The 16,416-nt window shown below is 48.1% G+C and overlaps 1 protein-coding gene across 6 annotated transcripts in view; it reads left to right on the plus strand.

Moving 5' to 3' along the window:
- TMEM181 (transmembrane protein 181) overlaps positions 1–16,416 on the plus strand; it is a 48,312-nt gene that overhangs the window by 11,554 nt on the left and 20,342 nt on the right. For 5 of the 6 annotated variants that reach the window (XM_081250714.1, XM_081250715.1, XM_081250713.1 and 2 more), the window contains exons 3-5: positions 11,945–12,000; positions 13,754–13,844; positions 15,223–15,344. In XM_081250714.1, the coding sequence (XP_081106840.1) occupies positions 11,945–12,000; positions 13,754–13,844; positions 15,223–15,344 (269 nt within the window). Of the gene's footprint in view, positions 1–7,993; positions 8,171–11,944; positions 12,001–13,753; positions 13,845–15,222; positions 15,345–16,416 lie in introns of those variants that run through there. The other variant, XM_081250718.1, reaches the window with a different exon arrangement.

The raw sequence follows: 16,416 nt of genomic DNA on the forward strand, positions 1-16,416 counted from the left end.
GTTTCTGTGCGAGGGCTTTCTCTAGTTGCGGCGAGCGGGGGCCACTCTTCATCGCGGTGTGTGGGCCTCTCACTGTCACGGCCTCTCTTGTTGTGGAGCACAGGCTCCAGATGTGCAGGCTCAGTAGTTGTGGTTCATGGGCCTAGTTGCTCCGTGGTATGTGGAATCTTCCCAGACCAGGGCTCGAACCCGTGTCCCCTGCATTGGCAGGCAGATTCTCAACCACTGTGCCACCAGGGAAGCCCCACATCACTGTAGTTTTGATGTTCATTTCTCTAATAATTAGCAATGTTGAGCATCTTTTCATGTGCCTATTGGCCATCTCTGTCTTCTTTAGAGAAATGTCTATGTAAGTCTTGTGCCCATTTATTGATTGGGTTTTTTTTGTTGTTGTTATTGAGTTGTATGAACTGTTTGTGTATTTTGGAAATTAAGACCTTGTCAATCACATCATTTGCAAATATTTTCTCCTAGTTCATAGGTTGTCTTTTCATTTTGTTTATGGTTTCCTTTGCTGTGCAAAAGCTTATAAGTTTAATCAGGTCCCATTTGTTTATTTTTTATTTTATTTCTATTGCCTAGGGAGACTGACCTAAGAAAACATTGCTACAATTTACGTCAGAGAATGTTTTGCCTATATTCTCTTCTAGGAGTTTTATGGTGTCATGTCTTATATTTAAGTCTTTAAGGCATTTTGAATTTATTTTTGTGTATGGTTTGAGGGTATGTTCTAACTTTACTGATTTACATGCAGCTGTCCAACTTTCCCAGCACCACTTGCTGAATAGACTGTCTTTTCTCCATTGTATGTACTTGCCTCCCTTGTCAAAGATCAATTGACCATAGGTGTATGGGTTTATTTTTGGGATCTTTATTCTGTCCCATTGATCCATATGTCTGTTTTTGTGCCAATACCATGCTATTTTGATTACTGTAGCTTTATAGTATTGTCTGACGTCTGGGAGGGTTATGCCACCAGCTTTCTTCTTTTTCCTCAGGATTGCTTTGGCAATTCTGGGTCTTTTATGGTTCCATGTAAATTTTAGGATTATTTGTCCTAGTTCTGTGAAAAATGTTATGGGTAATTTGATAGGGATAGCATTACATCAGTGGATTGCTTTGAGTAGTATGGCCATGTTAACAATATTAATTCTCCTAATCCAAGAACATGGGATATTTTTCCACTTCTTTAAATCATCTTCAGTTTCCTTTATCAGTGTTTATAGCTCTCAGGGTACAAGTCTTTTACCTCCTTGGTCAGGTTTATTCCTGAGTATTTTTTAATTAATTCATTAATTAATTTTTATTTTATTTTTGGCTACATTGGGTCTTCGTTGCTGCACGTGGGCTTTTTCTAGTTGTGGTGAGCGAGGGCTACTCTTCGTTGTGGTGTGCGGGCTTCTCATTGGGGTGGCTTCTCTTGTTGTGGAGCCTGGGCTCTAGGCGTGCGGACTTCAGTAGTTGTGGCACGCGGGCTCAGTAGTTGTGGCTTGAGGGCTCTAGAGTGCAGGTTCTGTAGTTGTGGCGCATGGGCTTAGTTGCTTCACAGCATGTCGGATCTTCCTGGAGCAGGGATCAAACCCGTGTCCCCTGCATTGGCAGGCGGATTCTTAACCACTGCGCCACCAGGGAAATCCTGTATTTTATTTTTTTGATGTGATTTTAAAAGGGATTTTTTTTTTTACTTTCTCTTCTGATATTTTATTGTCAGTGTAAATAAATGCAACCAATTTCTGTATGTTAATCTTGTATCCTGCTACCTTGCTGAATTCGTTTATCAGTTCTAATAGTTTTTGCATGGATTCTTTGGGGTTTTCTATAAATAGCATTATGTCATCTGCATATAATGACAGTTTTACCTCTTCCCTTCCAATTTGGATATGCTTTATTTCTTTTTCTTGTCCAGTTGCTGTGGCTAGGACTTCCAGTACTCTGTTGAATAGAGGTGGTGAGTGTGTGCCTCCTTGTCTTGCTCCAGATTTTAGCGGGAAGGCTTTCAGCTTTTCACTGTTGAGTATTATGTTGGCTGTGGGTTTGTCATAAATAACTTTTATTATGTTGAGACAGGTTCCCTCTTTACCCACTTTGATAAGAGTTTTTTATCATGAATGGATGTTGAATTTTATCAAATGCTTTTTCTGCATCTGTTGAGATGATCGTGTGGTTTTTGTCTTTTGTTGCTGTGCAGTATCACATTGATTGATTTGTGTATGTTGAGCCATCCTTGTTACCCTGGGATGAATCTCACTTGGTCATAGTGTATGATCTTTTTTATATGTTGTTGGATTTGGTTTGCTAATATTTTGTTGAGAATTTTTGCATCTATATTCATCAAAGATATTGGCCTGTAATTTTCTTTTTTGGTGGTGTCTTTGTCCGGTTTTGGTATCAGGGTGCTGGTGTCTTCATAGAATGACTTTGGGACTGTTCCCTGAGGTGAGGCACAGTTTTTGACCATCTTATCGTTTATGGTTACCTTGGTGCAGTGCCATTCAGCCCGGCCCAGCTGTACCCACTTGCTCTCACCTCCTAACGGCCCCATCATGGAGGGTGGCACACGGAGGGGTGACCCTGGTCCTGCCCTGCAGAGCAGCCAGGGCCTACACTCAGCTTGGCAGCGCCAGGCGGCCTTGACCATGTACCTTGTGTTGGAAGAGTCTGTTGGGTTCCAGGCCCCGCCTGGGTGCTGGGGAATCCAGAACGTGCTGGCTGATTGGGGAGCTGGGCCATATAAATGGTTCCAGTGCAGCAGATTCTGGGGAGGGAGGGAGATAGCGGTGAACAGGGGCGGGGAAGGCCACTGAGGAGCAGGGAGGCTGCTGTGGCGACACCCAGAGCAGGAGGGAGCCTGCAGGTGCAGTTTGAGGGGAAGAGCCACCCATCACCATCTGAGCTTCGAAAATGCCTCTGAAATCACCCAGTCCAGCCCCCTTTCACACAGATGGGAAATGGAGAACCAAAGTCAGGTTTCCAGAAACCCAGGTCTCTTCAGTCCACGGGTACGAGATCAGGAGCCTGCTTAGGCTGTTCCTCCTGCCCTCCTAAATACCCTTTTCAGTGAGGGTAGTTTATTTAACTACAGCACTTAACATTAACGTGTGAAAGACAGTTGGGCTTAACCTATCCCAGAGGCAGTTGTGCCTCAAAAGGCTGGTTTCTTTTTTTCTTTTTTTTTTTTTTTTTAGTTTTTTTTTTTTTGGCCACGCTGTGCGGCATGTGGGATCCTAGTTCCCCGACCAGGGATCGAACCCGTGCCCACTGCAGTGGAAGCGCGGAGTCTCAACCCCTGGACCGCCAGGGAAGTCCCAAAAGGCTGGTTTCTTGACCTGAACTGAAGCTTAGGTAGTGAATGGGCTGAGGAAGCTGGGGGAGAGGGTGGTTATTTAGGTGCCATTTGTCTCCTGCTGATGAAGATGAGGATGGTGACAACAGCGGCTGTGTCCAGCCTCTTCTTTTTCTCCCCGTGAATTCACCAAGGAATCCCAATTACATGAGTCACAGCACGAGACACCTCGGTTATCTTACTTGATTTTCACAACTGTCCGTCAAGATTGGTAGGGGAGGCGTTAGTATTCTCCTGGGTCTCCAGTCTCACAGCACTTCAGCCCACTCTTGTTTCCTTAAGCACCAACATCCATGATTATATGAAACCTTCTCCACTCTTGCAGAAATGAAAAGTGTTGCACCAAGGCTGAGATGAAAAAGACCACGTCAGGATTTCCATCGCCGTTTCCTTCTGTAGAGTACTAGCGTTAGCAGGTTCTCCAGAGAAACAGACCAGTATGTATATATGGAACAGAACCAGATCTGTTTATATAGATTCAGGTATATAGTTTTATTGTAAGGAATTGGCTCACGTGATTCTGGACACTGAGAAGTCCCCAGATCTGCATTCAGCAAGCTGGAGACCCAGGATTGCCAGTGGTGTAAGTTCCGTTCTGAGCCCAAGTCCATCCAAACGCAGAAGACTGATGTCCCAGCTTGAAGACAGTCAGGGAAGGAGAGCAAATTCTTCCTCGCTCACTCAGCCTTTTTGCTGTATTCAGGCCTTCAGTGAATTGGCTGAGGCCTACCCACGCTGGGGAGGGAAGCCCGCTTTACTCAGCTACCCATTCAAATGTTCATCTCATCCAGAAACCTTCAGTGCACAATTAGAATAATGTTCAACCAGATATCTGGGTACATAAACCTCACAGATCCACCCCCTGTCAACTTGGCATCCATGCACGTCTCCTTAAACCATACCTGATCTCCAAATAGAGACAATAACAAGGTCATTGTTCCTTCTGACGTGATGACAGCTACCCTGCATATAACCCAGACCTCACGGCCCCTTCCGCAGGAGAGCACGTAGGGTCCTGGAGTGATGTTTACTCTTCTTCGTATCCGGTAACTTAAATACTGTGATATAAGGTCAATAATACAGCTTCTGTTACTTGATAAGGGAATAAGAGAGGGAAGAAAACAAAGGTATTTGCTTAGTGTATGTATTTATGCACACAAACATACTCATGACAAAGTAAGGAGGAAATATTTATGACAGTTAAAGTCCTTGTGCCTGTAACTAGTCAGGTGGTCATAGCTGCTATTTATAACTACCTTGTTCCATGACCTGTTCCACATTTCATTTGCCTTCAGCAAGCACCTCCGCTGGTCGTGGTCCTTTACCTGGTGGGATGACCCAAACCTTCACTCCTGAAGAGTCTGGGCCGTTAGTGTTCCTGCCTGAATTGTGTTGTTGTAGTTCTCCATTGACCTTAATCCCAGGGCCTGGTAATACTGAGAGATGCCCTAAACGATCTCCTTAGATGTACTCCTCCCTGCCTCCAGTGTGGAGTAGGGGTCAGGGCCAGTCACCCTGGCCCACGCAGGAACCCCCTGCTTTGCCTGTCGACTCCGAGCCATGAGGAGCTCACAGTAGCCGGGTGGCGGTGTTAATTCCAGCGCAGTGTCTCCAGGTGGAAGCATTCCTCCCTGTGGAACTCAGACCTCTAGGCCAGCAGAGCGTCGGGCTGTGGGAACAGCAAGCACACATTTTGCTAGTGGGTCGCCTGGGGTAATAGTGGTGCCGTGCCCATTTCCACCCCTGGATTCCTGGACCTGTGTATACCGGCTATGGGAGAATTGGCTCCACGTAATTGGACACCAAATCCATACCCAGAGTGTCTGTTGCAGTCAGGACAGGACACTGCCCCTTCCACGATGGAAGTGGTCCAGTGTGATCAGCCTGCCGCCAGGTCGCTGGCTGATGGCCGCGGGGAAGGGTGTGATGCCGGGCTCAGTGCTGATCTCTGCTGCTGGCAGGTTGGGCACTCGGCGGTGGCCGTAGCCAGGTCGGCCTTGGTGAGTGACGTCCACGTTGCCCAGCCCATGTGTCACCTCCATCCCTGCCGCCGTGGCCCCTTTGTTCACGAGCCCATTAGGCGATGACGGGTGGATACCGATCCACAGAATGGATCATTCTCTCCACGTGATAATTAGGATCCTCTGCTGCTGAGGTCACCCTGTGGTGAGGTCACCCTTTGGCGAGCATTCACATGGGACACAAACATCTTCACCTTTTTTGCCCATTCATAGAGGTCTAGCCACATACTTCTTCCCCAGATTTCTTTGTCACCAGTTTGCCAATCACGTTCCTTCGGAGTATCTGACCATCCAGCAAACCAGTGGCCACAGCCCAAGAACCGGTAAACAGCTGCACATCAGGCCATTTCTCCTTCCGAGCAACGTGAGCAGCCAGGTGCTCCAGGTTCTGCCCACTGCGGGGATTTCCGTCACCTTGTCCTTCAGGGGTGTCCACAGAGGGGCCGTGGCTCTGCAGCTGTCCACTGGGGGGTGGCGTCCGCACATCGGGCAGAGCCCAGGCCCCGTCTTCTCTTCTCCGGCCGCTCATCACGGGGAGCTCCCCGTGGGGCCGTAGGTGTGGGCTGGGAGGAGAAGGCAGTGTCGCGGGAGTGGGGGCCGCGGCATTTGGCCACTTCCTCGTGTGACTTGAGCCTTCCAAGGGCCTGCTCGGGCGGATCACGTATGTAGCACTTCCATTCGATGGTGGGGTGCTGCTGTGCACACCCGGCTTTATGGCTGATGGATCAGGTAACACCCAGGTCCTGATGGGCAGCTCAGGTCACATGGTGACTTGTTGGTCCGTGGTTAAGCGTTCAGTCTGTGTCAGGCCAAGAGCTGTTTCTCAAAAGGAGAGTGGTTGTCTGTGGAGGACGGCAGGGCTTTGCTCCGAAACCCTCAGGGCGTGTGCTGAGATTCATCCACCAGAGGCTCCAAACAGCCTCCCTTTCTGCCGTTGGTGCTTCAGGCACCACTGGATCTGCCGGATCACGTGACCCGAGCGGAGAACAGCTCCCATGGTGGCCTGACCCGTGAGGAGCCTCCTCTTGTTCTGGGCCCCACTCAAAACCGGCAGCTTTTCGGGTCACCAGGTAGATAGGCCAGAGTGTCACACCCAGAGTAGGAGCACGTTGCCTCCGAAATCCAATAGGGGCCCACTAGGCGTTGTATCTCCGTTTTGGTTGTAGGAGGGACCAGATACAGCAACTTATCTCTCACCTCAGAAGGGATCTCTCGACATGGCTCTCACCACTGGACCCCTAGCAATTTCACTGAGGTAGAAGGCACATGCATCTTAATTGGATTTATTTCCCACCCTCTGACTCCAAATGTTTTACCAGTAAGTGCAGAGTAGCTGCTACTTTTTGCTCAGTAGGTCCAGTCAGCATGATCTCATCAATGTAATGGGCCAGTGTGATGGCGTGTGGAAGGGAAAGATGATGGAGATCTCTGTGAGCTAAATCGTGACATGGGGCTGGAGAGCTGATACAGCTTGAGGTAGCGCAGCAAAGGAGTAGTGCTGGCCTTGACAGTGGGAAGCAAACTGCTTCTGGTGGGCCTTACTGTCAGAGATGGAGAGAGGGGTGCTTGCCTGACCAGTAGCTGCATCTCAGGCACCAGAGGATGTGTGGATTTGCTCAAGCAGTGGATCCCCATCTGGTACAGCAGCCTCAACTGGAATCACCACCTGGTTAAGCTTCTGCACAGGCCAAATAGGTGAGTTGAATGGGGATGTGGTGGGCATCTTTCAAGCCCTTGATGGTAGCACTAATGTCTGCAATCCCTCCAGGAATGCGATATTGTTTTGGTTTAGTATTTTCATAGGTAGAGGCAGTTCTAGTGCTTTTTCCACCGTAATAGCCCTCACTCCACAAGTCAGGGAACCAATGTGGCGGTCTGACAGCTGCTGAGTATTTCGATTCAAATTATGCATTCTGGGGGCTTCCCTGGTGGCGCAGTGGTTGAGAGTCCACCTGCCGATGCAGGGGACGTGGGTTCATGCCCCGGTCTGGGAAGATCCCACATGCCGCGGAGCAGCTGGGCCCGTGAGCCATGGCCGCTGAGCCTGCGCGTCTGAGCCTGTGCTCCGCAACGGGAGAGGCCACAGCAGTGAGAGGCCCGCGTACCGCAAAAAAAAAAAAAAAAAAATTATGCATCCTGGAACTGGGGAATTAACCATAGGATGGGTTTGGGGACCTACTGCGCCCATTGTGACACATACCTGAGCTAAAACCCCACTGATCATCTGGGCTCCATAGGTCCCTGCTACGGTAGACCACAGTGATGTTTCGGATCTCCTGAAATTAGTGTCAGTTCAGAGCCAGTGTCCAGTAGTTCCGTAAACGTCTGATCTTTTTCCCTTGATGCATTTGTCCTGGTAAAAGGCTATAGGTTTCTTTGGGCGAATGATTAACAGTATAAATGCTCGGCAGTGTACTGGGGTTCTTTCTTAAGGGGACCCAACCTTCCCTTTTTTCAAGGGCCTTCGGGTCTGTAAGCTGGCTCAAATCTGGAAACTACTGATGAGTTGTCATTCTCTGTTTTTATGATACAGGTTAGGCTGTTGTTCACTTGATCTAGAACTTTCCTGCTTATGCAGATCAAGTAATGATTTGGTAGGCTTCCTGTGTCTTTCACTTCTAGGGACCCCATGAGCAGCTAGCTAACGCCGTAGGTCTGCAGGGACTGGTCTCTTCTGACCGCTGCTGTGCCTCTGCAGCCTGTTACGTGAGCTCACTCGCCTCATCTTACACGGCCCCGCCACTGCTGGGATCCACTTATTCCCTCTGCATGCTGTTTTCCCGACTCAGGGACCATAGTTGCCACGGTAAGGCCTGGCCTGCAGAGAGGGCAGTCATAGAGCTCTTTAAGGATGCTCGGGTCTCCCCGCACAACTTTATTTCTCACAGCAGTGGTGGAAGGTGTGTCTTCTGGAATCTCCCAGTAGGTCTTAAACGACAGAGCCACCCTAGCAATGCAGCTCCCTAAGCCTCTGGTTCCCCTCCTCTGCGTTACACCTGGGCAGGTGCAGCGTTTCTAATTCACTCACCGGGAACCACCTTTTGGTCCACGTTTTAGCCAACCACCCAATCAGACTGTTAGAGTCCTTTCCGACTACCTGAGCTACAACTTTCCATGCAGAATCTCTTTTTAGTGAGCCCACATCTGTAAGTTTGGCCTGAGACAACTTTATGTTCCTTCCACCATTATCCCATACGTGTTCCCTGGGCTTCTGTCTGTATAAATCAGAAGACTCGGGCTTCCCTGGTGGCGCAGTGGTTGAGAGTCCGCCTGCTGATGCAGGGGACACGGGTTCGTGCCCCAGTCCGGGAGGATCCCACATGCCGCGGGGCGGCTGGGCCCGTGAGCCATGGCCGCTGAGCCTGCACGTCCAGAGCCTGTGCTCCGCAATGGGAGAGGCCACAACAGTGAGAGGCCCGCGTACCACAGGAGAAAAAAAAAAAAAAATCAGAAGACTCCAGTAGTTCTTTTGGAGTGTAGCACATGTCCTCATGGGTCACGTGCCTCACCGCTGGGCCTGCTGGGATGTGAGTCTAGTTATAGATCTAGAGGTGAAGAGGGGTGGGGGGCGGGTCATGAGGAGGATCAGCATCGTCCTGCACGGCAGCTGCCATTACTGATTCCTTAGGCAATGCAGGGCTAATCCCACAGAAGGAGGTGGGAAGGCCACTTCCACCGGGAATGGGGAGAACTTCCACCGGGAAAGGACTCGTGAGAATTTAGCAGCTCAGTGTCCCCAGCTTCGTCAGGATCTTCCTGCACGTCCCCGGAACAGGATCCCATTCTCTCCCAGTCAGTGCAGTCACTTTAGCATCAAGACACCCTGCGAGGCTGGGAGTTCAGTGGTGTAATTCCACTAGTTGCTGGATGAGATTCCGGTTTGATTTTCAGCACTCTCAGCGCTGTGGCCACAGGAAATAAGGGTCTCCTCCAGGGCACACATAGACGCTTTCAGGTCGTGGGTGTGGCACTTGAGCTGGGAATGCAAATCCCTGAGCGCATCCTTTTCTTTCACCACTTTGTCCAGTGACCTTAGGAGCAACCAGCAAGCCTCATTATGTTTGTTAGTTTTCCAAGAATGTTCTACGGTATCGTAAAGAGAGTCACTTACCTCCTTGCTTCTCATAATAAATGGTTGATTAGGAGCATCTAAAGGGAATATTTTGCCTGTGTTCATGAACTATCAGTGCCCTCTTTACTACTGAACATACAGTCATTAGCATCTTTAATCAGGTCAGAGAACCAATTCCAGAAACCCCAGAACCAGCACAGAATACTCACCCTTGACATGCGGTTCCTCTAGAACCACTCTTGGTACCAAAATCTGTGTTAGTCTGGGTTCTCCAGAGAAACTGAACCGATAGGAGATACAGAGAGAGAGATGGTGGGGGTGGGGGGTGGATGAGAGAGAGAGATTTTATTATAAGTGTCTCACATGATTATGGAGGCCGAGAAGCGGCACGGTTTGCAGTCGGCAAGCTGGAGCCCCAGGAAAGCCGATGGTGTAAGCGTTCCTGCGTGTGAAGACAGGTGAAGACTCGTGTACCAGCTTGAAGACCGAGAGCCCCGAGGAAGAGAGCGAATTCTCCCTTACTCAGCCTTGTGCTCTGTTCAGGCCTTCGGTGATTTGGATGAGGCCCACCCACATTGGGAGGAAGTGTGCTTTACTTAGTCTACTGATTCAAGAGGTGGTCTCGTCCAGCAACACCCTCACAGACGCACCCAGCGTGATGTGTAGCCAGTTACCTGGGCACCGTGTGGCCTAGTCGAGGAGACACACAAGGCCTCTGCTTCTGGTTACTTTCCATAGTAAAAGGTTATTAGGAGTTCAGAGTTCAGAGCGCCCAAGGGACCACTGGGTCAGTCACCTCGTTTTGCAGATGAGGAAATGAGGTCCAGAAAGCCTGTTCGCTGAGACTCGAGCCTAGACTTATCCTGACTCCCAGTTCTTAGTTCTTCCTGAGAAGCCAGGCTGCCTTACTTCCTGGGACAGGAGTGCACTCCGATTGTGAATCCGTTGGAAATAAGCCTTTCTGGGACTTCCCTGGTGGCGCAGTGGTTAAGAATCCACCTGCCAATGCAGGGGACATGGGTTCGAGCCCCGGTCCGGGAAGTTGCCACATGCCGCAGAGCAACTAAGCCCGTGCGCCACAACTACTGAGCCTGTGCTCTAGAGGCTGCGAGCCACAACTACTGAGCCTGTGCTCTAGAGCCCACGAACCACAACTACTGAGCCTGCGCTCTAGAGCCCGCGAGCCACAACTACTGAGCCTGCGTGCCACAACTACTGAAGCCCACGCACCTAGAGCCCGTGCTCCACAGCAACAGAAGCCACCGCAATGAGAAGCCCACGCACCGCAGTGAGGAGTAGCCCCCTCTCACTGAAACTAGAGAAAGCCCGCGCGCAGCAACGAAGACCCAACGCAGCCAAAAATAAATGAATAAATAAATAAATATTTAAAAAAAAAGAAGTAAGCCTCTCTGTGGGTGCACACCTCCTTCCTACGCAGAGACATCTCTGCTCAGCCTGCAAGAATGTGCCCCAGAGACATGCTCCTGCACTGGTTCAGGTTTTTACTCAGGTATCTCCTCCTCCAAGTGGAGGGTGGTTGGCAACAGGCTGGGCGTGGCCACGGAGGCAGCCGGAACACTGGCCTCTCAAGCTGCAAGTGTTTGCTTCAGGACAAACCCAGTTGTAAATGAAATCAGGTTCACAGTGTTTCCTTTGACTACTTCTTTTAAGGCCAAAGCTCTGAAATATTACAGTATAAGATTCTATGAAGCGTGTTTATGTTATTTTGGGAAAAGCCTTGAGTATATTGTTAGTATATATACTTTTTAAAAAATATTCTCAACTTAATAATTTGGAAGATTGGATTAATTGGATGAATGGATAAATGTGTCTTAATTTTTTTAGCAGAAATCTTTCTACAAAATATATAGATAGTGTCTGTGTCGTTAATGCTTTCTTGAATCCAAGCCCTCCAGAGAGAGCCTTCCCAGAGAGCAAGGGAGGGGGTCTGCACACACAGAGCCCCATGGACATAGTGTGCGTTGCATGGGGTCATGTTGTGTTCACTTGCGTTGGGCAGTCAGCACGTGCAGCAGAGTGGGTACTGTGTGCCTGTGTTCCTATGTTTGTATGTTTTTTTTTTTTTTTTTTTTTTTTTGCGGTACGCGGGCCTCTCACTGTTGCAGCCTCTCCCGTTGCGGAGCACAGGCTCCGGACGCGCAGGCTCAGCGGCCATGGCTCACGGGCCCAGCCGCTCCGCGGCATGTGGGATCTTCCCGGACCGGGGCACGAACCCGTGTCCCCTGCATCGGCAGGCGGACTCTCAACCACTGCGCCACCAGGGAAGCCCTGTTTGTATGTTTTACACGTATATGTGTGTGTGTTTATGTATGTGTGTGTGTATATATATATATATGTGTATATATATATATATAAAACCTTTAAAGATAGACCAGGAAAAAGACTACCTCTGTATAATATATGAATCTTTCTTGGCATTTGAAAAAAATCAACATTAATTATCAGTATAGTTATAACCTGCTTTTTTCTTTCCCTGTTACACTTTAGGACCCAAAGTGATCCAGACTTCTGCAGCTAATTTTTCACTAAATAACAGCAAAGAGGTAAGACTGGGTCTAAGGGTCACTAAGAAATGGTCCTGCTTAAAGGACCATTAAGGTCAAACCCATCCCCCTTGCCCGGCAGCTTGCTTCTTGGGCAACACACATTTCTCACTCTACCGTCAGCTGCTGGCCTCTGGGTCCTTGTTTGCTAAAAGTACCTTTGCTGCTGTAATAGTTCCCTCAGTGCTGAGAAAGGATGGTGATGTTACCTCTTAGGGAAGAGCAGTTCATTCCCAAAGGCTGGTGAAGTCCTCCTGATTCCTCCTGTGCGCAAGACTTATTAGGTTATAAATTCTAACGATGCTCACTTAGGTTTCTGCCTCTTTTTTAATTACATTTGCCTACGTTAAGAAGTGGTCTTTTTGTCAGGTTTCTAACGGTAACAGTTTTTTTCTAATGATTGTTTGGTATTTCTTGCATGAACTCAGTTTAAATGAAAAATCCTGTTTCTTTTCTTTTTTAAAAAATAAAATGTGTCTTGATTCTTCACCATCTTTAGAGAAAAACAGAGGTCCTTCCAATTGGAAAATTTTGGTTTTCTTTAATAAATGCTAACTTTTGTGAGAGCCCAAACAACTAAGCCTTTTCTTTTTCTGATATCGAAGTATCTTCATCTATAAACTGAAAGCAGTCATCCCACATTCTCACTGCCTTGTAAGGTGTGCGCTTAAATCTGATTATTTGACCCAGTACCTCCCCCCACCCCACCCCCGTCTTCGTTCTCCCAGCTCCCTGCTAGGTTTCCACCGCCAATTCTCAAAAAAGCAAAAGGAGAAAAATGTCTGAAAACTTACCTTTTGGGCCCTTGTTTGGCCTATCATCCCTTTTTTTTTTTTTTTTTTGGCATTTCTTTATTTTCCTTAACTCTCAGATTGAGGATCTGTTTGAAGAGGTGCTGCCATAGGGTTTCCTGACCATAGTTTGGTCTTTTAAAATTTCCATCTCAGGAGGTAAGTCCTTTTTTGACACTGAAAATAGCAGCCGTCCCCCGGAACTGACTCGCTTCCAAAAGATGGTCCTCACTTCTGAAAGGTTATAGATCATCCTCCAGTTGGTTTCATTGTTTTGGTGGATTTGGGGCAAGTCTCCGGGCACAGGGAGTTTCACTGAGGTCTGCCAGAAGCATTAAAACACAAAAACTACCCATTTACGTTCAAATAATGCTTGTCTTTGGAGCTAGGATCGGGCTCCTCAGGCAACTTCTTCTGTGTCACTTGCTGTTAGGCACCAGTATTGTGTTTTTCAGCAGACACTGCAGAAACGTCACTGACAGTGTGGTCCCCCTCTAATTTTTCTCTCTAGGGCCATTAAAGCTGAAAATGACAGATATCAGTGACATGTCTGGCATATTGTTACTAAAAAAAATGATTCTTGTGAATATGAAAATATTTGTTGGCGTCCTTTATTATCTTATTATATGTATCATCTTATGCACTTCAATTCTTTTCTCCAAGATGGCTTTTTCTTGGTATTTAAGTAGGTATATTGTCCCAAGGCTATAGGTAGTGGAGACTGCCTGCTTTAGAAGTTTTCATGAGAGACAAGTGAATTGCAGCAGAAAGTTAGTCCTTTATTTTTTTGAAAGGCAGAATTTTATTTATATTGACTAAAGGAAAACTACATGTTTCTGTTTCAGAGCTAACACTCCAACCTTTTTCGTAAATGTAGATTTTGTATGTTAAGGTGAGACATTGGGTAGACTCAACTGAAGAGATCACATGGATTTTTAAACTTTTTTTTCTTTTTGCCTCAGCTAAAGCCAGTTCAAATACTTTCAAACCCACTGTCTACATATAATCAGCAACTATGGCTGACATGTGTTGTCGAGTTGGAGCATTCAAAAGGTATGAAGCCTGACATTTTAGAATGACTTTTATTTGTACAGAGCACCGTATTTGAAAGGTTTAAAGAGCTTTAAAATCTTTCAACAAGTGCTCAAAGATGGATTATAACGTGGTGATTATTCTTTTCAATACCAGCAAGTTGGGAGCCCCTTACATGTCCTCCAAGGAGAGTCACGTTGCAGCGCTCGGGGAGTACCCGTCACGGCTCAGGGAGCTCCCGTCGGCCCTCAGGGATACCGGACATCCTCCGGGATACCGGTCATCCTCCGGGATACCGGACATTCTCCGGGATACCGGTCATCCTCCGGGATACCGGTCATCCTCTGGGATACCGGTCATCCTCCAGGATACCGGTGAAGCCTAGCTCCGTGGCTGCACAGTGTGGGTGCTGCAGCAGCAGCCTTTTCCAGTGGGCTTCTGGGAGAGAATTAAGTCCTGGTGTCCTAAGGCAATGGTTCTGTCCCTCAGGGACAGTTGGCAGTGTCTGGAGACCTTGTGACATGGCTGTCACAACTGGGGAGCAGGGAGTGCTGTCAGTATCCAGTGGGTGGAGGCTAGGGATGCTGCTACACATGCTACAATGACAGGACAGATTCCTCACAGTAAAGAAGTATCTGACCGCAAAATAGCCATGGTGCTGAGGCTGAGAACCCCTGCCCAGAGCACTGACAGTTGATAATGACCTTGCTCTATCCACCTAGGGCGACCCTGTCAGGCACCCTCCCTGAGAACCGAGAAGATGCTCCACATCGTTTTCTATATACTGTGATTTAGAGGAAGCACTTCGGTTGAAAGAATTAGAAAAGATAACCCAACGACTGCAGTAAATTAAGTGAAAAAAAATGCATATTACAAAAAAATTAACCTCTTTTTGTAACATTTTAAAAAGCATAAATAAATTTGATATCAGTATATATTTGTGTGTCTAGAAAACAGTCTGGAAGGATGGACACAAACATGAAATTATAGTTTCTCTGGTTGTGGGATTATACATGTTTAACACCATCTTTGTATTTTTGGTCTTTGATGTTTTTAAGCAATGAGCATATAATCAGAAAAACAATGAATTATATAATCAGAAAAAATAAGAAACCTGTTTTTATTTTGGTATGAAGTGAAATTAAAATTTATATGGGAAATTAAAAAATAAAACTTTATTAGCCATGAAATATTTGCCCTTTTGTGAAATGAAACTTGGGGGTGGGTGAGAAACAAGTTCATGGAAGGGCTGGGCTTGGCTGGCAAGTGTGAGCTTGGCAGATGCGTGGAGGTTGATGCGTCACAGAACCTTCCCGGGCCGACACACAGCCAGGCAGGCACTTCTGCAGGTGTGACGGCCTCTCGTGGTCTCTTAACACTGGATTTCTTTCTTTTGTAGAAACAGCTATTCAGACAAACTTCACTATGACTGTTAAGGTTGATGGTGTAGCTCAGGACGGGACCACCATGTTCATTCATAATAAAGTTCACAATCGGACGAGGACCCTCACATGTGCAGGGGTGAGTGCATTTGACTGGTCCGTGGTGAGTCATCTTGCTGCTCTCTTAGGTAAAAAAAACGGAGTCATACCAATGATGGCATGGAAAACCCATCTAACTGTATACACTGATACCTTATAAATTCTTAGAAACGTACACGCACACATGCACACAGTATACACATACACACACCCTGGTGCCTGTTTTTACTGTCAGTGTAGCCTACTGCCTGGTGCATCCACAGATGACTTGACTGGCTGCCTGTCTCACAGGAGGGTGGCCTGCCACTGTCCTGTGGTCTTTCTTGATTGCTGGGGCCTTGGTTTATTTCCAGCTGTGGGATGAACTCCCTGATCCATTCGGGGTGCTGGGACCCAGGCCTCTTGGGAAGAGTGGCCTCCTTTTTTGAGCGTCTACTCCAGGGTGCAGCATGTGGCTCTGGGCTAGGAGACCCATGGTCCACAGAGGGAAAGGAGCCCTCACTCTAGGTTTTGTTGATGCCGTATTCCGTCAGAACCCCAAGAGTCGGAACCAGATCCTGCTGTAGCAAGGAGGCCCCGTTGGGACCTAACGGGTTGTGCATGCGTGGGAGCATCCAAAGGGATTGTGTTTGGTTATAGGATTAGGAAATGGCCTCGTGGCGGGTACTGTCCATACATGGTCTCATTCCGTCCCCAGAGCAGGCCCACGAGCAGGAACTGTTGTTAGAGCCCCATTTCATAGACGAAGATACTGAGGCTTAGAGAGGTCAAGGCACTTGCCCAAGATAACACAGATCGTGAGGGACGGGACCAGGCCGCCTCAGTCCAGGCTCTTTTATTCCGAAGCCTGTGTGCCCTTAACACCCACGCACAGCGCCTGGTTAGTAACAGATACTGGACAGTTCTTCCTGGTGAGAAAGAATTCGGAGAGGGAGGGTTCCTGTTCAGAGGCTGGCCGCTGGCTCTCGCCCCTCTGTGTCGACGTCGGCTAGGAGGTTCTGAGATGGGTCCGAACCGTCGCCCGAGGGGCCTGGGCTGCAGGAAGGCTGAGCTGACGGTGCGCCCAGCACAGTCGCGGCAGCATCTGCTTGCACCCTGCACCGCGGCTCTGC

Source organism: Mesoplodon bidens (genome assembly GCF_964165515.1).
Source record: "Mesoplodon bidens genome assembly, chromosome: 12".
Taxonomy (NCBI): domain Eukaryota; kingdom Metazoa; phylum Chordata; class Mammalia; order Artiodactyla; family Ziphiidae; genus Mesoplodon; species Mesoplodon bidens.